General features: G+C 55.1%; 3 protein-coding genes and 1 non-coding gene across 4 annotated transcripts; 3 read left to right on the forward strand and 1 right to left on the reverse strand.

The window, feature by feature from the left end:
* Positions 1 to 4,304: 4,304 nt before the first annotated feature.
* On the reverse strand, positions 4,305 to 6,351 carry EIF4EBP2 (eukaryotic translation initiation factor 4E binding protein 2). Its single transcript, XM_049811095.1, has 3 exons — positions 6,173 to 6,351; positions 5,201 to 5,377; positions 4,305 to 5,108 (listed from the first exon to the last, which is right to left on the reverse strand). The coding sequence occupies exons 1-3, from the start codon at positions 6,309 to 6,311 to the stop codon at positions 5,077 to 5,079; spliced, it is 348 nt and encodes a 115-aa protein (XP_049667052.1). The 5' UTR covers positions 6,312 to 6,351; the 3' UTR covers positions 4,305 to 5,076.
* A 125-nt stretch (positions 6,352 to 6,476) lies between these two features.
* TRNAE-UUC (transfer RNA glutamic acid (anticodon UUC)) lies at positions 6,477 to 6,548 on the forward strand. Its single transcript has one exon. It is a non-coding gene; the product is annotated as a tRNA-Glu (tRNA).
* Positions 6,549 to 7,097: 549 nt separating this feature from the next.
* Positions 7,098 to 15,606, forward strand: LRRC20 (leucine rich repeat containing 20). Its single transcript, XM_049811097.1, has 4 exons — positions 7,098 to 7,247; positions 8,520 to 8,669; positions 10,320 to 10,487; positions 15,006 to 15,606. The coding sequence occupies exons 1-4, from the start codon at positions 7,166 to 7,168 to the stop codon at positions 15,155 to 15,157; spliced, it is 552 nt and encodes a 183-aa protein (XP_049667054.1). The 5' UTR covers positions 7,098 to 7,165; the 3' UTR covers positions 15,158 to 15,606.
* A 1,266-nt stretch (positions 15,607 to 16,872) lies between these two features.
* Positions 16,873 to 20,938, forward strand: NPFFR1 (neuropeptide FF receptor 1). The gene is made up of 4 exons (XM_049811072.1): positions 16,873 to 16,915; positions 18,586 to 18,882; positions 19,718 to 19,817; positions 20,167 to 20,938. Exons 1-4 carry the CDS (start codon positions 16,873 to 16,875, stop codon positions 20,936 to 20,938), a joined length of 1,212 nt encoding a protein of 403 aa, XP_049667029.1.
* The last annotated feature ends 204 nt before the right edge of the window (positions 20,939 to 21,142 follow it).

The following is a 21,142-nucleotide window of genomic DNA, read 5'->3' on the forward strand; positions in this document are numbered from 1 at the left end:
AACGGCGTTAACACATTCACCGGTGCTGGGAAGGAGGACCAGGAATGTAAACGGAGCCCAGAGGGAGTCCGAAAATGGTAACGGCTGGAAAGCAGGGCTGGAAAGTTTGTTAATCGGGATCCTAGATACTAGCCAGGCTCCCAGCCTTCGGCTCAGCCAAAATACCCTTTCCCGAGCCGCTCTGCTGAATTTTACAGCCGAACGCCACAGGGCAGACCCCAGCAGTCGCACACGCAGACGGCAACTCCGCTGGTTTAAAACTCCAGTCAAGAGCTATAAATCAAACCAAGGTTTCACTCACCCTGCTGCACATGAAATTACCCCAGTTTAGCTCGTTTACAGCTCGCTATCAATTCAGAGCTTCAGTGCTAGATTGAAATTTTACCAATTTTTTTTTTTTAAATTATCCATTTTTAGCTCCCAAATCAGCATCTAGAAACTCCCCCTGTCCTAAAGAGCACACCAAAAGCCGTGGCTCCCCCCACACATGCATCTCACTGCAGGGGCTTCGGAAGCCAGGTTTAAAAAAAAAAAAAAAAAAAAAAGGCACCCCAAAATTGGGGAGGAAAACAGTTGTCGCTCCCCTAAGTTCAGCATCGCATAGGCAAAGCCAAACCCAGAAGAGGGGAGCTCCCAAATGCCTCATGAGTGGTATTTTTTGTCTTGCTCCTCTCCTCCGTACACACGCCTCAAAACTGCCTAACATTGCAGAACTAAAAAAGAGCAACCCGCGATCCACCGCTCCCGTTCAGCGGTGGGAGGAAGAATCTCTTCTTTTTATTTTCTTTTCTTTTTTTCAAAAGTCTTGCTGCCTGTTTCCAAGCAGCCCAGCTTTCCTCCAGCTTTTTTTGCCCTGCCAGGCTTTAGGCATCCCTTAATAGAGACTTCAGGTCAGAAACAACCCGCAAAGCCAAATTTCAGGGAGAAACTGCGGGAGGGAGCAGCCGTGCAACACGCATGCTCTGCACCAACAGTGGTGCCTGCTCCAAAGGAGGAGGTTTCCTCGCTGCCTTCTCCACCCCCCACTCCTACATCTCACTTTTTAACCCAGGATCAGGCTGGAGAGGAGCGCGAGAAGCAGGAGTATAGTAATAACAATAATTGAATAACAATAATTTAATAATAACCCGGGTAACAGCATGATGTGACAGCCCTTCCCTGGGCTCCCAGCGGAGCGCAGGCGCCGCTGCTGCAATATGCACCCACATCCACGGGAGGTCACGGCAGGACCACGCCGGGTACGGCCAAACGAGGGGTGCGCAAGGAACCCCCCCCTCCAAAAACCCAGGTTCGGCGGCACCTTTGGTGCCACCCTCCCGGCTTCACCCGTGGGACCCGAGCGAGCGTGGGTGGTTTGGAAATACCCCGTGCCGCTGCGGTATTTCACACGGGGACTCTGCATCCCCAAGCGATGCGCTTTCGGGGGTGTCACGGCGCCAGGGTGTGGGGAGGGGGTTGCTGGTATTTTGCTGAGACACCCACAAAAAATTGGGGGGGGGGACCCCAGGATCCGGCTGCTGCAGCCGGAGGGAGGGGACACCCTGCTCCCACCCACCCCGCAGCACCCTTCCTACTAGGGGGGAAAAGGCTTTTGCTGCTCAGAGCCCCCACCCATACAGAGCAGACGGTATAAAAAAAAAAAAGGCTGACTTTGCTGCTGCTTGGTTTAAAACTTAAATATGATGCAGCCAGGCCAGGGGCTGGGCTTAAACGTACTCTTGGGCATGGTGACCCTGTTCGGGGGCTGTTAAGGCCCATCAGGGCCCCCTCAAAGATGACCCTGGGTTGGGGTGGCCGTACCCCCACGCTCATACCCGCCTGCTCTCCTTGGCCACCAGCACTGATGTGCAAACCAGCTTTGGCTTTGCAACAGTTCTGTAGCCTCCGGCAGCTAAAACCCGGTTTATACGGCAGCCTTAGCAGCGCGGCTGACGTTTTGGGGACTCGCTCAGCGCTCGCAAGGCAGGGATGGGTGCAGCACGCGGGTGTATGCTCCTTTCGGCATCCGCTGGAAGGGGTTATGGGAGGGGGGTGTAACCCCGGGCTGGTGCAAAAACACATTTAGCAGCAATGTGGGAAATTGCTGGGGGAGTACAATTTAAGCTCAGCTTAAGTTCAGGAGTTTATTTGCACGTTCAGAGTCTGGCTTGGACATGTCCCAAGCAGGACTTTCTTTGGCACCTCTCTAGTTTGATGCCCAGGTCTATATAGGTTTTTGCACCTGGTGGTGCAGGAAAAATGACCAGTTTGCAGCAATTTTGTACACAGGAGACCTTTCTACGGTAAAACCAGATTTTTCTGCACAGGAAATTTTGCAATCAAGTCCCCCCTGCTTAACCGTTGGCTGTTGGTTCTGGGTTTGACCGACCCCTGCTCTTTTTAAGAGTTATGCCCAGCGAGAGGCGGGGACTCTCTCTCCAGATTTACTGTCCTTGGCCCAGATCCGCCTTTTTTCCAAATTGGAAACTTGGAAAGCAACTCACCTAAAGAATTTGGGAGGGGGAAACAAAACAAAACAAAACAAAAAGCTAAAATGTAAAGGAAGGAGGGTTGACCTGAAAGGGGGGTGAAGCCCAGGCAGCATTTGCTCTGAAGGGAAGGGAAAATCCCTCCCACACCCCGAGTCACGGTCAGAAGAAACCTCCAGCACCTCGATTTAATAGAACCAAGATCTTTATTGATCTCACTGTAACAGCAACCACTGGCGAGAGCTTTTCTCCTCCCAAACACCTGCTTGAAGAGACGGTAAAAAAAACCCACCAAATCTATACCCTGACTAGCAGAGGAGCTGTCCCGGCGAGGCCAGGCACTCCCTCCCTGCTCTTCAGCCCCGAGCCTGGTTATAAAAGAGAACCGGGAGAAAGTCGCTGGGATGGGAAACAGAGACGAAAGGAGGTCAGGAAAGGGGGCCTTTAGAAAAAAAAAGTGTTTTCCCTCCGGCTCCTGTCCGTAAGCTAAGTTGTCCTCGGATATTTTCTATTTTTTTATTATTTTTTTGGCTTGGAGAGCAGGTTTCCCGAAACGAGTGGCTGTGCCGAGGGCGCCGGGTCCCTGCATCCACAGTGGCCGTCCCCGCTCCGCAAAGGATGTCCTCGCCCCCTGCCCCTGCCGCTCCCTCGATCGGAGGGCCTAAGAGACCTCCTAGGATCTTCACTTTAAGGAAAATATATTTATTTATATATAATATATATATTTGTGTGTGTCTTATCACCACCCACCCACACGCATATACATATTTCTACTTGCACTCACTCACTCGTGCGCCTACGACGGCCGGCTACACGTTCACATCGCATCCCACCAAGCGCTACCCACGCAAGGGAAAGGACGGGAGAGATATCCCATTCCCTTGGGGTGTTTGTTTTTTTTTTTTTTTTGCTTTTTCCCCCCAAAACGAGCGGCAGCCCACCCCCTCGCAAGAAAAGCACCTGGAAGATGGGAGCTCGCAACCAGCCGCCGCGCCGACCCGCGCCAAACACACCTAGAGAAATAAATTACCGGACGGAAAGTGCACAAAACCTGCAGCACGAATGCCGGTGCGGGACGTACCCGTCCCTGGCACGCAGAGCCACCGCCCCGGCAGGCGACGGGTCCCTGGGGCTGGGTACCGGGGTGGGGGGATGACCCCGGCGAGGGAGGGAGGATGGATGGAGCAGGCACTCAGGTGGGGGCTGATAAAATGGCACTTGAGAAGGTTGCGAAGCTGTTGACGGCTCCCAACAGGCAGTAAAAAAAAAAACAAACCAAAAACAAAACATAAGGGGGGCTGGTGGGCTCGGGGGGCACAGCACGGCACCGCCGCGGCATTCCCCACCACGCATGCCCTCACCCAACGCTGCTCTTCAAGGCGAGAGTCGCACCAAGAGAGGAGAAAAAATAAATCCCATCTCTGGGGGGGGTTTCAAGATGCCAGGCACAGGCAGCTGGCAAAGCCGCCGCCGGGGGGGAGTTTAACATGAAAACCCTTTATCCACGGCAGCAAAACCCAGCCGGGGGAAGGCCTGACATGAAAAGTGAGCAGAGGATGGCACCGATGCCGGCACCCTGCAACCGGAGCGCCCTGGGTGCAGCCGCGATGCTCTCGGCCGCAGCATCACATCCCTGCGGTGTCTCAGCTTGCAGCCCCCCCCCCCAGGGCGCCCAGCTATTCCTGAGACATCCAGCGGCACCAAGGGATTTCACTCCTGTATTATTCACATTTTAAAAGGGGAGGGAGGATATAAAAAAAAAAAAAAAAAAAAAAGCACTAGAAAGCACTTTCCCAGAGGCGCTTGTCCCCAGCCCGATAAAAGAAGCGTTGCCGGTAAAGTGCCCCTTTTTAGTACCAAAAAAAATAAAAAGCAAGGGGTTTTTTGTAAAACATGGCTACGTCGCTTTGAGTCCTGGCTGATGGGTCGGGTATGCAGCCCCCAGTCGAAGGGCCAAGACAGAAGAAATCCGGGTAGGAGAGAGATGCGGGCGCACTGCCCAACGCCGTCGGGGGCTAACTCGGACCCCCAGAGCACCGAAGGGAACGGACTGCCAACGTTGTCCTCCACCGAATGCCAGCAGGTCCCAGGGGAACTGAAAAAACCCCCTCCCCGGAGTGCAAGTGGGCGCTCGGTTTTGGGAGCAATGCTTTCCCCCTCCTCCCAAGAGGCTGCCCAAATTTTCTGGGAGAAGGGGCAAAGGGGGTGACGCAGCTCCGGACTACCAAGCTGCCAGCAATGGGAGGTTTTGGGGTAACAAGGGGGGGGGGGTTGGGGGGGGGAAGGGGGAGAGCATGGCGGCAGAAGAGGCAAAGGGACGTTTTACAAAGGAGTCCAGCGGAGATCAGGCTGCCAGCGGGTGGAGGAGGAGGAATAGGGCTGGATCCAGGAGGGATGCTCCGGCTGGCACATGCTGGGACCGGTCACCCATAAAGGGGGTGAAGCCAGAGCTACACTCCCTGGAAAGAGGGGGGGGGGGGGGGATGGCAGACGGGGAAGGGGACGCCGGTGGGGACCGCTGCCGCCTCCGACTCGCCGGGACGGATCCTGCTAAGCCGAATGGGGTGTGCACAGGTCTGGGGAGTTGCTGCCTCTCCGTGGTTCCCGCTCAGATATCCATCTCGAACTGAGCATCATCCCCTGGCGAGAGGCAAGGAGAGAAGCGTTACGGGGAGGGGGTCACCCCCCACCCCAAATCCCACCCCAACCCCCCCACCCCAGGGGTCTCTTACCCATGGACGGCTTCCCCTCCTGGTGATTCAGGCTGTTGGCGTCCGCTTTGGGCTCCTCGCCGGCCGAGCCAGGGCTGGTGACGCCGGGAATATTGGGGAGGTGACAAGGCGGGGTCTGGGCCATGGGGGAGTTGCGGCGGTCCAGCAGGAACTTGCGGTCATAGATGATCCGGGTGCCTGGGGAAGGAGCCGGGGGGAAATGAGAGGAAGATGGGGGGGGGGGAGATCCGGCCCGGCAGCGCTCCTTTGCCGAAGTATTCCCAGCGGGACGGCCAAGGATCTCCGCCACGGCCTCCAAGGAGAGGCGAGGAGGGTTGCGTGCCGCCGCTCCTCCCGCTCTTATCTGGGCCCGGCGGGCGATAATTCCGCGCTGGATAAACACCCCCGGCAGCACCTGGGTACCAGCTGCCCCCGGGCGCTGGCTGCCGTCCCCCGCGGCGCAGAGGCCCGGCCAACTCATGGCAGGGGTGGGAATGCATCCCCGGGCAGGCCGACGGACGCGGCACCCCGAAACGTTCCCTGACTGCCGGGGATGAGGGATGCTCCGACCCTTGGGTGTCAAAGCGGAGCCCGTCGTGTCCCCCCGCCATTGACACCTCGCGAGGCGTCGAGCCCCCGGTGCCCGACGCCCGTCACCCCGTACCGGCTCCCACCAGGCCCCTCTGCCCCCTCCGTTATACCCCGGGAAAAATAATAAACACTGGCTCAAACGGCTTAGCCTTAAGGACAACGGGCGGCAGGCGCTAGATTGGCGCGATATACAGCCGCGATAGGGGCGCGATAGAGGCGCGATAGGGGCGCGATAGAGGCGCGATAGGCGGCGTTTAGAGAGGCGGGGGGGGGTGGCGGGAGCGCTCCCCCGGCGCGGCGCCGCGGCCGCCGCCCCGCAGGCCCCGTCCCGTCCCGTCCGTCTGTCCGTCCGTCCGTCCGTCCGTTCCCCCCCCCCCCAACCCCGCCCCGCCCGGTACTCACCCCCCGGGGTGGTGGAGAAGAGGGTGCCGCCGGGGGTGGTGCAGTAGTCCGGGGGGAGCTGAGCCGCGTCGCTGAGGGTCACGGTCCGGGTGGGGATGGCCCGGCTCTGGCTGGGCTGGCGGCCGCCGGCGGACGACATGGCCCCGCGCTATTGTCCCCGCGGAGGCGGCGCGGACCGGGCGCCGCCCCCCCCCCCGGCCCCCCCCCGCCCCCTCCCGCCGCCGCCGCCGCCGCCGCCGCCGCCGCCTCCTCCGCCTCCTCCGTCGCCGGCAGGGGGCAGGCGCGGGGGCCGCTGCCCGCGCCTTCCCACGTGGTCTAGCGGTGAGGATTCCTGGCTTTCACCCAGGCGGCCCGGGTTCGACTCCCGGCGTGGGAAGAACCGTTGGTTTTGGTGGTTTGGGGGTTTTTTTGGGGGGGGGGGGAGGGGGTGTATCTTGTCTTCCCGACCCCCACCCCCCCCGTCGTCGTCGTCGTGCCCAGGAGTCCTTCCGCCAAAACATTTTGGCTGAGCCGAGCTGATCAAAGTCACCAGGGAAGGGGACGAGCTGATCAAAGTCACCACCGGAAAAAAGGGACGCATCCCTGTATCCCAAATGCACCAACACAAAAAGTTGGGAATCCCGTGCCCCAAGGGCTACACCATCCCCAGATCAACAGGAAAGGGGACGCATCCCCAAATGCCAAAGTACCAACCCAGAAAGCTGGGAATCCTGTGCCCCACATCACCAGGAAAGGGGATGTATCCTCATAGCCCATACCAGGAAAGGGGATATATCCCCATATCCCAAACACACCATCCTGGAAATCTGGGAATCTCATACCCTGAGGGCCACGCCAGCCACAGCACAGCCTGCCTCCCTCCCTCCCTCGGGAACGCTGATCCCGCTGGTTATTTTTAGCATCCCCCTCCTGAGAGGCCGGAGAGGCTGGTTTCTTCCTCCAGCCGTGGATCCCCCCGGCCGAAGCGCGTCCCCGGCGGGACCGGGCGCCCGCATGCAGAAAAAGATGGGCGAGGCGGTGGCCCGGGTGGCCAGGAAGGTGAACGACACGGTGGAGAACAAAACGGATTCCCTTGGTAAGCCCGGCACTCCAGCTCGGCTCCCGCTTGGGGCCCGGAGAAGGATCAGGTATCCGGGAGCAGGGCTCTATTTTTTGCTGCTGTGGTCTAAAAAAAGCTGTTGGGCACCCTTCTGGGTGCTGCACCCAAGGCTCCCGCAGCCCCGGGGAAGGGAAAGGCTCCCCCAGAGGGCTCTCAGCCTCCCCAAAGCTTGAGTGGGTTCCCAGCGATGGCACATAATCCCACGGGACATGCCCCAGGGATAAAGTCTTTCCTTGCAAGCGATGGCAGGAGCCAGAGCTTTCCCTGCATTGCCTTGTCAGATTTGTGGTTTTCTGCATTTTCCCCGTTTCTAGCTAATATTCAAGACCCACGCATGGTTCATCAAAAGAGAGAGATGAAAGCTGCTCATTTTTATTCATGCCGGATTCCCGACCCTGGGGTATTAAATCGGCGTACGCTGAGAGTCAGAGCTTCATTGCTCAGCCTCTTGATGTCCTCCTGAGTGAGACGATAAGCAGGGGAGGGAGGACCGAGCTTATGCAGCCCCCACCGTGGCTTTGGGAAGGGAGCAGGCAGCAGAGCCCGGGCTGAGCATCACGGGGCCAGGATACAGGTTTTCCATCCCCTGGCACATCCTGGGAGGGGAAACAGAAACAACTCAGAGCAAAACAAAAATGCCGACAGGTGAGAAGCAGAGTCAAATCCTTTTCCCCTCCCCTGCTGCTTGCCACGGGGCAAGCACCCATGGGAAATCCAGCCAGGAGCATGCCCAGGAAAAGCCTTGCTCCGTGCCCATCCCAGTCAGCGGTGGAGGAGGCATCCCTGCACTGCTTGACCATCCCCAGGGGCTTAGGGACATAGGGGAGGGGGATTACCCCTAAGTTAAGTTGTGAAGTTATTAGGCACGGACAGGCTGACTGAGGGTTTTCAAAAGGACATTGCAGCGTGGAAGTATTTGCAATGTGATTTAGGGTTGAACACGCCTAAGGCAGAACTGCCTTAGCATTGCTGATGGGAACAGACTCTTGGTGCTTGCGGAGGTGACCGCAAAGATCCCTGCAATGGAGAGAAGTATGGCAGGTGAACATGGTTTAGTGAGTATGGTTGATGGTTGGACTCGATCTTGAAGGTCTTTTCCAACCTATATGATTCTATGATTAATGGCAGCCATGGGTGGCAGCACCCAGACAGGAAAATCGAGCATTAAGGGGTAGAAAAGAAGATGGCAAGCACTGCTCCTTCCCAGCTGGGGTGCGTTGTAAGGTGCCTGGGTCTCTCCGCGGGCAGATCTGGCCAACTGCAAGCTGATGACCTTCCCAGTCGGCATCTACAAAGCCATGAGGAGCGTCACCGAGGGGATCCACCGCATCTCCCTGGCGAACAACGAGCTGAAGTCCCTCACCAGCCGATTCGTCACCACCTTCAGCCAGCTGAGAGGTAAGGGACAGCCCCACTGCTTCACAACAGCCACTTCCAAACCCCTGGGACCCAGCAAAGAGCCCCCATGTCGCTGCAGAGGGAGCACAGCACCGGAGAGTTTCCCCACCGCAGTTTTTTGCTCCTCTGTGCTCGCACCTCATTCCAAGCACTAGGTTCAGACCCCCCAAAATCCATTTTTCTTTACCCTTTCTGGTCCTTGCAGGAAGGGGGCACTGGTTTTGCTCTCACCCACCCTCCCAAACTCATGCCCTGCCACCTTCCAGCTGCTTTCAGCAGCGGCCAGGGTCACTCATCATCCTCCGGCTCTCTCCAAGAACAGGGCTGGGGATGAAAGAAGACAGGAAAGGCAGCCTGGGCATAATGCTGCATGGCAGAGATGGGGCATTTCAGGCTGCAGAGGGCATGCTGGCTTGCTGCTGGCTAATTAGCCCCCATCATGAGACATCAGTGATAGCTGCTCACTCTCCACTCACTGCAGGAGATGGGGACGGTCATCAGTGCATGGATGGTGCCACGGGGACACATCTCTGTGGAGCCCAGTGAAAGCAGCTAGAAGCTAATCTGCTAAAACATGGTCATGCAAGCATCCAGAGCCGTGGTTTTGAACACTGGGGGCTGCACCAGGGCTTTGCCTGCCTGCAGCAGCACCAGGGGCTCTGGCAGCTTTTTAAAAGCAAATATTTTGCTCGTACAATGTACTGCACGAGTGCCGACGTGGTAGGGGTCTGGGGAGGCTTCCCGTGTTGTCTTGGAGCATCATCCGTGAAAACTCCCCTAGGCTGGAGAAAAGAAACATGTCGAGCAAAGGAAATCAATTTTCTTTTTCTAGACAGCACAGCAAGCCCCGAGGAGAAAAAAAGGTCTCATTTCCCACCAGGAATTTTACTTCGCCAGTGAACAAATCACTCTGATGATGAACATGCTGGGCCTCAGCAGGGCTGTTGCAGGCGAAAGGTGTCCCGGGGCTGGGGACAGCCTTGCACCAGCCTGAATAAGGCAGGACCTATAAATACCAGGTATTAGCAGGGGCAGGGCAGCCTGCATGGATATTTATAGAGCAGAAAGCCCTGTGTCACTGGAGAAGGGTGCTGGGACAGCAGGATTTGGGTTCCTGTTCCCATGGCTAATGGCCTCTCATGCAGGAGCTCCTGGCCCCACAGGAGCTCATTTCTGGGGAGGGGAATGTATCACAGAGGGTTAAACTCTGTAGAACAGATTATTTTTCACATACAAATACATTTCTTCCACCACTCTGTTTATACCTCAGAAGGGGTTCAGGCACGTGGAGATAGTAAACTAGCCTTAAGCCATGACAAATATCCATCAGGGAGAGAATTGCACTGACTCCACTAAGAAATATTGCTTATTTCTACAGCCATTGCTTGCAAAATGCTGCACAGGTTTCAACAGGAAAGCCTGAGGAAGCCAAGAACCATATCGCTTCTAAGAGCGGTATTCACAGCAGGCAAAAGTACAATGGCAAACCATGGAGACGAGCAAGAAATCCCATTTTTGGACTTGGAATCCCGTTGCTGAACCTGGTAGCCCATGGGGGAGAGAGGCTGTAAATTAAGCTATGCATTAATAATTTTCCCGTCTTTTTCCCCACCATACCACCACCTCTCTCCTCTCTTCCCCGAACCACAGAGCTCAACCTGGCAGGCAACTACCTGCACCGCCTGCCTGAGGAGGTCACCTCCCTGCTGCACCTCCGGGCCATCAACCTCTCCCGCAACAGGTTTCGGCGTTTCCCCGAGCCCCTGGCCACCGTCGCAACCCTAGAGACCATCGACCTGGAAGAGAATGAGATCGCAGGTGAGAAGGAGCTTTTCCCACTGGAGGGGAGGATGAGCATCACCCCAGGGCAATCGCACTTCCCAGGGGCGATGCCGATCCACATCCCTGGGCAGGGAGGGATGCTGGCTTGAAGTTTTGCTCGTGGTCCACCATCCCCTGCGGATGCAACCGGGCCGAGGGATGGCTTAGTGATCCAGCAAAAGGAGCATGAATTTGGCAGGGGGAGGACACACGAGTGCTGAGGAGATGCTAAATAGACAGAGCCTCATTAGCCACTTGCTCTTGCTAATGCCTCCCAGGATGAAGCTGTTGCAGGTGTAGGGGGAAATCAAGCCCCATTCAAGCCGCCCTATCCACCATGCTTCTCAAAGGCAACTCCAGCTGTGACTCAAAATCACCAGATTTAATAAAAAATAGACCTGACTGCAGAACTCAGCCCCAGGGATGCTGGGCTGGGATGTTTGCTGCCAGGCAAAGCAAGGGCACAAGCCCACCTGAAAATTCCCAGAGCAAATAGGAGCCATAGCACTACAAAATCCCCTAAAAAAAAAAAGAAATTAAAGGAATGGTAAGAGCCACCCATCTCTTGACCCTGCAGCGGGAGGAAAATCTTTCATACGCAAAGCTGAAGCCTTTGGGGTCCCTGAAAGCTGAGCAAAAGGGGCAGCTGTTGCACGTAGATAAAAGGGGATTTATTTAGGAGCGATCTTTCAAAGAGCCCAGGCTGGAGCATCCCACAGCCCATGCAGATCCCCGGGGAGGCGAATATCAAGTCCACTCAATTTTGCTGTTTTATCTGGGATGGCTTCAGCTGCTGCTGGGAAAGCTGCTCCCTGCACCACAAGTTTTATTAACAGCATCAGCTGCTCCCTGGCCATGCCTGTAGAAACACAAGACATTAAATACTGCTTCCACGAGAGCCAGCAGAAGATGTGGTTTTTCCTCACCCCTTTTTTCTCTCCCACCTCCCGGAGAGAGCTGTCTCACTCTTAGTTCCCTCCATCATTTTTTGAGCTTAATTGGCCAACTTCAGTCGGACCTGGTCTCCAAACAGCATATTTCCCACTTGTTTTACGCAAGCAGGCTGCTGCTGCAAGAACGGAATACAGTTTCTGTTGCTTTTTTTCCCCTGCTTAAATGCAGGAAGGAAAGGATGCATCAAGGGTTATACCCAGCTGGCTTAATCCTGAGGGAGAGGGCAGCTAGAAAACCCAGTTGCCAGGCTCAGTCACCTCCCACCAGGCTCCCCTTAGCTGCAGTTATTAGACTCGGGAAAAATAACAACAGGGACAAAATTAACAATTTCAAGTTCAATGTGTTGGGGACATATCTTAGTAACAAGCACAGTGCTGTCTGGCTGCAGAAATAAGTAAGATTAGCCTATTTTGTGCACTTTCTGAAAAGGGAAGAGGTAGCGATTACAAAGCCAGGGGTGTTGCAGCCCATTTTTCCAAGGAAACAATCTGGGCAATCACATCACTCCTGCCAGCCCTTCCCAAATACCCCCAGGCTCATCTGCACAGGAGTTTGCATTTATATACATATATATGCATTTTTCTATATTATCTGTAAGCTTATATTTATATATACACCTTTTCCCCTTTTATATTATCTGCAAGCTTGTATTTATATACACATCTTTTCCCCCCATGCTAGCCTGGCACAACAGGGGAAGGACAGTGCATCAGCTTGAATTTAACTGCCACAAATTTTGTTTTTCTGTAACAGTCAAGTAGGATTTGAGCCCTTCACACTCATTTTACTCCAGAAGATCTTGGGCCAGGCTGGAGGAGATGGCATCTTCTCTTTTCTCCCTCTGCATTCTTATACGGCTCACCCAGTACAGCTGGCTGAGGAGCCTGTTTTGACAGCAGGGTCTGACAAGGAACTACTAGCACATCCTTGGAGAAGCTCTTGAGATAGCTGAAAGTTCACCCAGGTGTCATTCTCCAGCAACAATCCCTGCACACCTCCAGCCAGCCCAGCATGAGAAGGAGCTACCCCAGTAGCACAAAAGCTGCCTTTTATAATTTGGGACCCAGGTTACCCCACTTAGCCCAATAACGAGTTGAGGACCCTGCTCCACATAAAAGACCAGTAGGCAAGAACAGGATGGTTTAGAGATTATGGGTGGGAGATGGAGGTTGGGGGAGGACTGGGGCTTTCTCCAGCAGCATAAATGTTGCAGATGGTCTGGTTTGTGGTGCTGGTCCTGCCTGTCCTCTGCTCTCTCAGGGATGCTGAAGGAGCTGATAGCAGGGCTGCAAACTGCATTTAAAAGCACCTGCTGAAAGAGGACTGAGTCACCTACTAAGACATATTGAACTGGAGATGGTAGGTAATGTTTTCCAGCTGAAGGGAAACAGGAGTAAAAGGAGATTAATTAATGGCTGCCTGGAGTCTGTGGGCTCTGTAAAAGGAGACATTTAGTGCCATGAACTGCCCTTTTCATCTCAATGAGCTCTTAACTATGGAGTGTAATTATGTATATATTAATGTCAGTGCTTTTAACTCTTTCCCTGCTAATCAGAGTTATATCAAACTAGCATTTTCAGCTCCCAAGTCCATGGGGTTTTTTTGGTGCCTGAAGCTTTGGTTTCCCTTCCTCTTATTCCTCGATGAATGGCTTAATGCAGAAGATGTTGAGACAGCAAGGGGGATGCTGGAGATCACTACCAAGGCTGGGCAGGTCACCGCTGGGGGCAACTGTGGCTAATTTTGTCCTCACGAGCATCAAAGAAAACCACTCTTAATTTGGGATAATGGCATGGCAAATTCATCTTTGTTAATAGCCGCAGAGGAGCCAGCGAGTGGGTTTCCACCCGTGGCTTAGGAGGAGGCTGGCAGGAGCTGGTGGCCACCAAAGGATGCAGGTAATGCTGAAAGGTGACTGGGAAGCAGCTCCGCTGATCTGAGCAGGGTCCTTCCCCCTTCAATTTGCAGCTGTACGTGGCTGCGAGACCTTCGGGGCTGTTAGTGTTCATTACCCAGCTCCTCAGATGCCTCAGCAGCCCTTTCATATCCATCTCCTCAGATGCCTTGGCAGCCCTTTCATCTGAAGGAGCTAGGTTTTTCACTCACTTATTATCATACCCTGATCTGAGAAAATTACTGTTTGCTTTTAATTATGAAGAAGCCTTTCGCCCCCTCCCCCTTTTTTTTTGCCTAACTGGTAAAGCCAGCATGAATAATTCAGGCTCAAACACAAGTGCCTTATCCATTGGGGAGCCGGCAAGTGATGCTTTGGGTTGCTTATAGAGGCGTTTGTGGTTCTCCGGCACAGCCGTATAGCTATAGGCTGTACTGCGTGCCCTGCCTGTCGCTTCATGCCAGGTGAGTCACTGCTCCTTACCTTGAATTAAGCTGCAGACCTGGGCTGCTCCACCCTGGGCAAGGCTTGCTCCCTGAAATACTTTCCTTCACTCCCTAAATTTAAGCAAAGTGGGGGTTTATCACTCTGCATAGCCTTAGAAGCTCATTAAACAGGACAATATATAAAAAAAAAATAAATTTTTGTGCATCAAGGCAGGGGGGGAAAAAATGCAACATGATACAGAGGAGTGGTGGTGAAGAAATCTACCATAAAGAAGAGGTATAAAAAAATCCATGTGAGGCTTAGCCTTTACGAGAGAGATGCGCTGCTAAAAAATGTGTATTACAGAAAATAACACTGCTCTCTGGAAGGGAGAGAAAAAAGCCATCAAGGTGTTTGAATCTTTTTCCAGCATAAAATAAGTTTCATGGTTTAAAAGTTGTATAATCACAACACTGCAATTCTGCTCCAAATATTAGCAGGAGTCAAAAAAAAAGGCGCTGGGGATATAAAGGGCTCTTGTCATTTTGGTGGCCAAATTAAACAGAAACTGTTCTTGGTAAAGTCAGGTGGGTGGGCTTTTCAAGCCCAAAACGTTGTGATTTGTAACAAAAAGCAGAATCTATCATCTTGTAATGATCTTAATGGTTAGGTTTTCGTATTGATCTCGTTCTTCTACTCTTAGTGGATTCACGTTGGGACCATCCATGAGACCTGCGCCTTTTTTTCACGTAAAAAGGGTTTCCTTTAGAAATGCTTTCTAAAGGAAAACACCCAAATTTATGGGAATTGCAAAATGGGAGGGTGTCTGACAATGGCCGAGAGCCATTTTGCAGCCTGTCCAGCCAGGGCAAAGAGCAAGTGCTCTCACATTACCCTGGCCAGGGTTCCTGGGCATTGCAACACTGGGAATAAAATAAGGGAATAAGTCTTTGAATACCAGTTTAGCACCCCAGCAGGGTTTTTTTAGGACTGGGAGAACTGGAGGGCAGGGTCCACATTTAATATCGTGGTGTTGGCACCTTACCAAGGTGTTTGAATTGTCATATAATTTAGTATTATTTGATGATGTTTCCGGTTCGATAAAAGCCTGGAGACCGGCGGGAGCAGGGTTTGCTCTGGGGCTGCCCATCGAGCCACGGCTTTCTCCCACTCTGCTGCTCTGAATTTCCCGGTAGCTGACGCTGGGGTGGATGTTCACCTCTGGGTGCTTTCTTTTGCAGAGGTGCCGGTGGAGAAACTGGCCTCCATGGCATCATTGCGGAGCCTCAACCTGCGGGCAAACCCCGTCGGCCCCGAGGTGCGGCTCCTCGTCCGTCCCCTCGTCCCCTTCGACCTGCTGCTGTCACCGGAGGAGCCTGTCCCCAAAGCCTGAGAGGGTCTCGGGGTGCCCAGGCGAGCTCTCCCGAGGGGCGACTGCCTGCGAGAGTGGTTTGGTTTAGGTCAGTCCCTGCTACGCCGCTGTTTCTGTCCCAAACCTGCAGTGAGGCAGCCAGTCCCTCTTTTTTTTTTTTTTTTCCTTAATAAAAAGCAAGCAGCGGGGCTCCTCCGTGAAGGGGATGGCTCTGCCAGCTCCCGAGCTGGGGAATCGCCCGCTTTGCGTTTTGCCAAGCGCTTGGGGAGGAAGCGGAGCCGGAATGCGCGCGGTGCAAGGTTTGGGTAAAATTGGGGGAGTTGGACGCTTGGCTGCATCCATCCTGCCCGGACAGTGATGAGGAGCATCTGCTGTCCTAGTCCTGGGCTGGGGTGGTGGGAGATGTCCCTGCAGCCATAAGGTTCCCCCTTGAACTCCTGATATGGCAATGTGCCACGTGCCTGATTAAATATTTTCCTGTTACATGTGGGGTTTTTTTTTGTATTTGCTAAATCTACGAGTTGCCAGTTGTCTTCTCCTTAAAGAAGCCCCTTTGCAGATCCCCACAGCTGCTTGCTGCAGCTCAGGCTGCTGCCTCTGGCTGGATTCAGCCTGAGCAGTATTTCTCTGGATTTCCCCAGGGAATTTTTTTTTCCCCATGGTTTTTCAATCATGGAAATCAAAGCAACCCAGTGTCAGTGGGTGCCCGCATGCTGCTCACCGCCTGGGTGTCCCCAGAGGCGTACACCTATCTCCTGGGTGCTGTGGGTCTTCAGGACGTGCCGCTTTCTCTTCCAGGAAGAAATGGGCTGTGGGGCTCAGGATACGGCCCAGGGAATGTGGCTCCTTGGTGGCAGGGAGGCCACTGCTAGGCACACTGGTGTCCCTTGGCAGCTGGCTGCCTGCAGATACACTCCTGGGAAAAATCCTGGGTGTTATCTCAAAACACCCTTGTTTAAACATCTCCTGTGTTTGCTCCTTTGCGTTTTTAAGGGACAAAAGCTTCCCAAAGGTGTGGGCTGGCTGGGGGCAGCCAGGAATGGTTAATCCTGGAAATATTTGACTTCTAGACTTGCCGAAGCCAAACTTTAGTAAAAGACCATGGTAAAAGGGGGTTTGTTAATGTCGGCAATGGTGGAGGAGCCGGAGCTGAGCGGCACAGCTTTGGGCCAGGACCAGCATCCCTAAGGACCCTGCTGCTTTTCCCCACCGCATGGGTCATTTACAGGGCAGGGGGGAGGACTGGGGTCCTCACCCACTTGCGTTGGGGTTCCCAGCATGTTCCCCCACACCCCCCGGGGACGGGCAGGAGCACTGATGGGGACACCGGCCATCGGCTGGAGGAGAGAGAGCCACCAAGTGCCACCGTTAGCGTGGGAACCTCGGGGGTGGCGAGGGGGACGCAGAGCCCGACACCCCCCACCCCCCCAAGGGAGCAAACCTGCTCCGGCTCTTTGCTTGCCCCCCCCCGTGGGCTGTCCCCCCTTCTCAGGCGTGGGGAGGGGGGGTGCCTGTGCGTACCCCAGTATCCATGGTGATGGGAGGCTGTCCACCCCCCCACACACGCCATCCCACCTCCCCCCCCCCCCCCCTCCCACCTCCGCTGCAGCCGCTGAGCAGCCGCAACCGGTGCAGCGGCACCGGCATCGCCGTACCGGCACCGGGGCTCAGTCCTGGGAAGGGGGGACCGGAGGAGGGATGGGGACAAACTGGTCCCCGTCCCCCCCCCCGCCTGCATGCCGGCGATGCAGCCCCCGGAGCCAGGTCGGGCCGGCGGTGGTGAGTACCAAGACCTGATTTATTTTATTTTATCCCTAAGAAAAAAGGTGTCTACCTGCCCCCCCCCCCCCCCCCCCCCCAAGCCCCTATTCCATCAGCCCAGCCTTTTTCCACAGTGGTTTCCCACAGCCAGGCAGGGTGGTTGGTGGTCCATTGCCCCCTCCCCCGGCTGCTGGCCCCCCCACGTCCCCTTATCACGGCGTCCAAGATGTCAGCGCTGAACGGAGGATGTCTCCATCCAGCCGGCACCAAGCCAGGTGCTCGGCACCCCCTTATTTTCCTTTCCTCAGCTTCCGCCTCACTTTTGAAACCGCCTGTCGTTCTTCACCCATAGGACACCCACCTCCCGCTTAATGCTGCAAGACACTGCAGCCCAGAGAGGTAAAGTCCAGCAAAGTTTCGGGCTGAATATCACAGGTTTCGGGCAACCTCGTTACAGTCTTTGCTATCGCTTATGCTAACGAAGGTGGTTCGTGCGGGTGTACCTGATGCCGACTGGCCGCAGCACCTTGCCCCAGCAGTCCCGATGCTTCCTTGCCTCTCCGAGAGGCTCCTTCTCCCATGCCTGCAAACCCCCCCTTTATGAAGCCCCGCTGGCAATGTGTTGGTCGAATCCTGCACCCAGGACAGGGGTATAGAGGCTGGAGAGGGCCTCCTTGCATGCCGGAGCCTCGGGGAAGCCAGTGGTCCAGCGGTTGGGAAAAGGATCTTGGCTGGTGAGCTGGGAACCAGCACAGGGATGGGGGGGATGCTACAGCCACCCCCCACGCAGCGGCTTTGCAGTGCTTTCTCAGAGCAGGGCTGACCTGCAGGTGGTTAGGCTGAACCTTAAAGCAAAAATATGCCTTTGCTTGCCTTAAAATTGCAGCCTGGGTTTGCCCAGAGTAAATCCCGTCACCGCTGCAGGCAGCTCCTGCCTGCCCCTGGCATCCTCTCGCATCCCTGCCTGCGTAAAGCTGGGGAAACCCAAGGGTGGGTGCTGCTCAGAGCTGCTCCTCTGTTAAATCTGTAGCGACAAAACACCATCCACCCCTCCATCAGAAGCTCTCAGGGTCCCAGATAACAATCATCATTCTGTATAATTATCACTTTATATGTAAAGGGAGGGCAGGGTCTCCTCTGCCCCAGCCCATCTCCCTTGGGTACTGTGGCTTTGCCGGGGAGAAGATTTTAGGCGACCTCAAACTGCAAACCTCAACCTCCAGGAGAAGCAGCAGCAGACACCTGAGAAGCAGAGACATTCCCAGGCTGGCCGTGCTGGGGACCACACAGACACAGCTCCCACACGGCCAGAGAGCTGCGGTGTTGGGACATGGATTTCTCTTCCCTGCTCACCCCTAAAAAAAATCCCATGAGAACAGGCTGTCTTCTGGGCTGCTTTAATTCCTCATTAAAATAATGATATGAAATAATAATGATATGAAATTATAATTATATAAAATAATAGTAGTATAAAATAATAATTCGGCCCAGGTGCTACGGTACCTTGGGCTGAACAACCCAAGAAGGAGGAGACTCAATGGGGCACCGAGATGATCCCAGCAGGACACATCCCAGCCAGGTTGGGCACTGGTATAAATATGAAAACCCACCTCCGAGGGCATTAAGAAATGAAGGGAATAATCCCTTTATCCTCTCCCACCTTCACTTTCCTGCCTTCCCTTCCCCAGGCCCTTCCAATGGCAGCTGGCCCAACTCTACTGCAAGCGAAAGCCACCTCCTGAGGGAGAACTACACCTTCTCAGCATACTACCAGCACTCCTCCCCCGTGGCCGCCATGTTCATCCTGGCCTACACCTTCATCTTCCTCATGTGCATGATCGGCAACATCCTGGTGTGCTTCATCGTGGTGAAGAACCGCCAGATGCGGACGGTCACCAACATGTTCATCCTCAACCTGGCCATCAGCGACCTGCTGGTGGGCATCTTCTGCATGCCCACCACCTTGGTGGACAACCTCATCACGGGTGAGCGGGGCAGTGGTGGGGTGAGATGCAAGGCAGGGAGAGAAAGTGGTGGGGAACATCACCCACCTTCTGCCCCCCACCCATGAGGCCACCCCATGGGTGATTTTTCTGCTGAGGATGAGGAGGGCAGGTGGTGGCCGCTCAACCACATCTGATGAAAGGTATCATTTCATTTAGAGCCACTACTTTAGGGGGGTAAAGGCCTTTCGGTTTTCAGGTTTGGGGCATTTTTGGCAAAATAAGTATGACCTTAATGCTGCATTTACATATTTATGTTCAGCCATTCTCCATCAAGCAACTCTGAATAAACCCCTCCTCTTCTTGCATCGATCTTCTCCCATGCTGGCTCAGCTCTGCCTGTTGACCTTTCCAAAGATAAAAGGCGACACTGGTACAGTTGGCAGGGTTTAGCCGCAGCAGTAGCCAGGGCATGGGGCAGAGTCTGTATTTATTACGGGGCGTGATTTATTTATTGCCAACGCCTTAGCACTGGGGTCAAGAAACAAGATGAAAGCCCTTCTGATTGAGGATCCCAAGGTCAGTCCCCGTGATAACAGCTCAAGCCCTATGCAAGGGTAGGAGAAATGACAACCACCATGTTCCTTGAGTTTCGAAGCGGTGCAATATGCATCTTTTATAGCAATTTGGGTTTTTTTCTCCAAGCATCCGTACTGCTAAAGGCCATCTCTGTATAAGTAAAAAATGCAGCCCCCCCTTGGGAGCAGGATTTAGCATCCCCCAGCAACAACACGGTGGATGGGGACATCTAGAGGGAGCTGCTGATGGACCTGGCCGAGCCAAAGGCACCTACAACCTCCGTGTTGTCCCCTCGCAGGTTGGCCCTTTGACAACACCATGTGCAAAATGAGTGGCCTGGTGCAGGGCATGTCGGTCTCCGCCTCTGTTTTCACGCTGGTGGCCATCGCCGTGGAGAGGTACGTTGCTGCAGGCATGGGGGGACATGGGCACCAAGCCACCCCCAGCGTGTTCAGGTGTCCCGTGCCATTTCCATCACGGGAAAGCTCCTGGGGATGTCAGGAGTGCATCCCAGCTCTCCAGGAGGACCACAAATCTGTCCATGGGGCAACCCAGCAAGGAGTCCTTCCCCACCTTGGGCTGAAAACACCAAAACTGGACAGATCCCAACCTATCTGTGCCACCAAAAGCTGTCTGTAAAAAGCAACCCACCTTACCCTCCCTTCCCACCCCTGGGTCCTGACCACCCTCCTTCCCCAGGGATGTCCCATCAGGTGCCCAAAGCCACCACCGTCTGCTTTCCCACAGGTTTCGCTGCATCGTCCACCCCTTCCGGCAGAAGCTGACACTGAGGAAAGCCCTGGTGACCATCACTCTCATCTGGGTGCTGGCCCTGCTCATCATGTGCCCCGCTGCCATCACCCTGACCGTCACCAGGGAGGAGCACCACTTCATGGTGGACACCTACAACAACTCCTACCCCCTCTACTCCTGTTGGGAGGCCTGGCCTGAGACGGGGATGAGGAGGATCTACACCACCGTCCTCTTCTCCCACATCTACGTGGCCCCCCTCGCCCTCATCATCGTCATGTACACCCGCATAGCCTTCAAGCTCTTCAAGTCGGCGGCGCCCGCCGGCGGCCGAGAGGAGCCGGAGGGGAGGAAGGTCTCCCGGAGGAAGGCCAAGGTCATCAACATGCTCATCATCGTCGCCCTCTTCTTCACCCTCTCCTGGCTGCCCCTCTGGACGTTGATGCTGTTGACGGACTATGGGCGGCTGAGCGAGGGCCAGCTCCGCCTGGTCACCGTCTACGTCTTCCCCTTCGCCCACTGGTTGGCCTTCTTCAACAGCAGCGCCAACCCCATCATCTACGGCTACTTCAACGAGAACTTCCGACGGGGCTTCCAGGAGGCCTTCCGGGCCCCCTTCTGCTCGCCCCGCCGCCATCGCGACGGCCACCGCCCCATCCTCTTCGGCACCCGCAACCGCGTCTTCGCCCAGACGCGGGCCAGCGACTCGCCCCCCGCCTCCGAGTCGGGGCCGTCGGCGCCGCGCCGCGTCCCCGCCTGGGACGGTTGACCACCTATGCGGCTACCGGGGTGCCGGGATGGGGGGAAAACGGGGTTTCGCCACATTCGCGGGACTGCGGGTCGCTGAAATAAAGGCGCGTCACGCTGACGCCATGTCCCTGCCTCAGAGTCGTTGGGGAACGGGGAGGGGGACACACGATGTATGGCGGACCAAGAGATACCACACCGCTGTGGCCACGCCACGCCGTATTGC

The sequence above is a fragment of the Accipiter gentilis genome, chromosome 9 (assembly GCF_929443795.1).
Source record: "Accipiter gentilis chromosome 9, bAccGen1.1, whole genome shotgun sequence".
NCBI lineage: Eukaryota > Metazoa > Chordata > Aves > Accipitriformes > Accipitridae > Astur > Astur gentilis.

Excerpts from the sequence above, each read along its gene's own strand:
- LRRC20 (XM_049811097.1), top strand. The coding sequence starts at position 7,166 with ATGCAGAAAAAGATGGGCGAGGCGGTGGCCCGGGTGGCCAGGAAGGTG. Across the intron at positions 7,248-8,519 it reads GAACAAAACGGATTCCCTTG|ATCTGGCCAACTGCAAGCTG; the intron begins GTAAGCCCGGCA and ends CTCCGCGGGCAG. Across the intron at positions 10,488-15,005 it reads GGAAGAGAATGAGATCGCAG|AGGTGCCGGTGGAGAAACTG; the intron begins GTGAGAAGGAGC and ends TTTCTTTTGCAG.
- NPFFR1 (XM_049811072.1), top strand. The coding sequence starts at position 16,873 with ATGCCGGCGATGCAGCCCCCGGAGCCAGGTCGGGCCGGCGGTG. Across the intron at positions 16,916-18,585 it reads GCCAGGTCGGGCCGGCGGTG|GCCCTTCCAATGGCAGCTGG; the intron begins GTGAGTACCAAG and ends TCCCTTCCCCAG. Across the intron at positions 19,818-20,166 it reads GTGGCCATCGCCGTGGAGAG|GTTTCGCTGCATCGTCCACC; the intron begins GTACGTTGCTGC and ends GCTTTCCCACAG.
- EIF4EBP2 (XM_049811095.1), bottom strand. The coding sequence starts at position 6,311 with ATGTCGTCCGCCGGCGGCCGCCAGCCCAGCCAGAGCCGGGCCATCCCC. Across the intron at positions 5,378-6,172 it reads CTTCTCCACCACCCCGGGGG|GCACCCGGATCATCTATGAC; the intron begins GTGAGTACCGGG and ends CTCCTTCCCCAG. Across the intron at positions 5,109-5,200 it reads GGAGGGGAAGCCGTCCATGG|GGGATGATGCTCAGTTCGAG; the intron begins GTAAGAGACCCC and ends GCCTCTCGCCAG.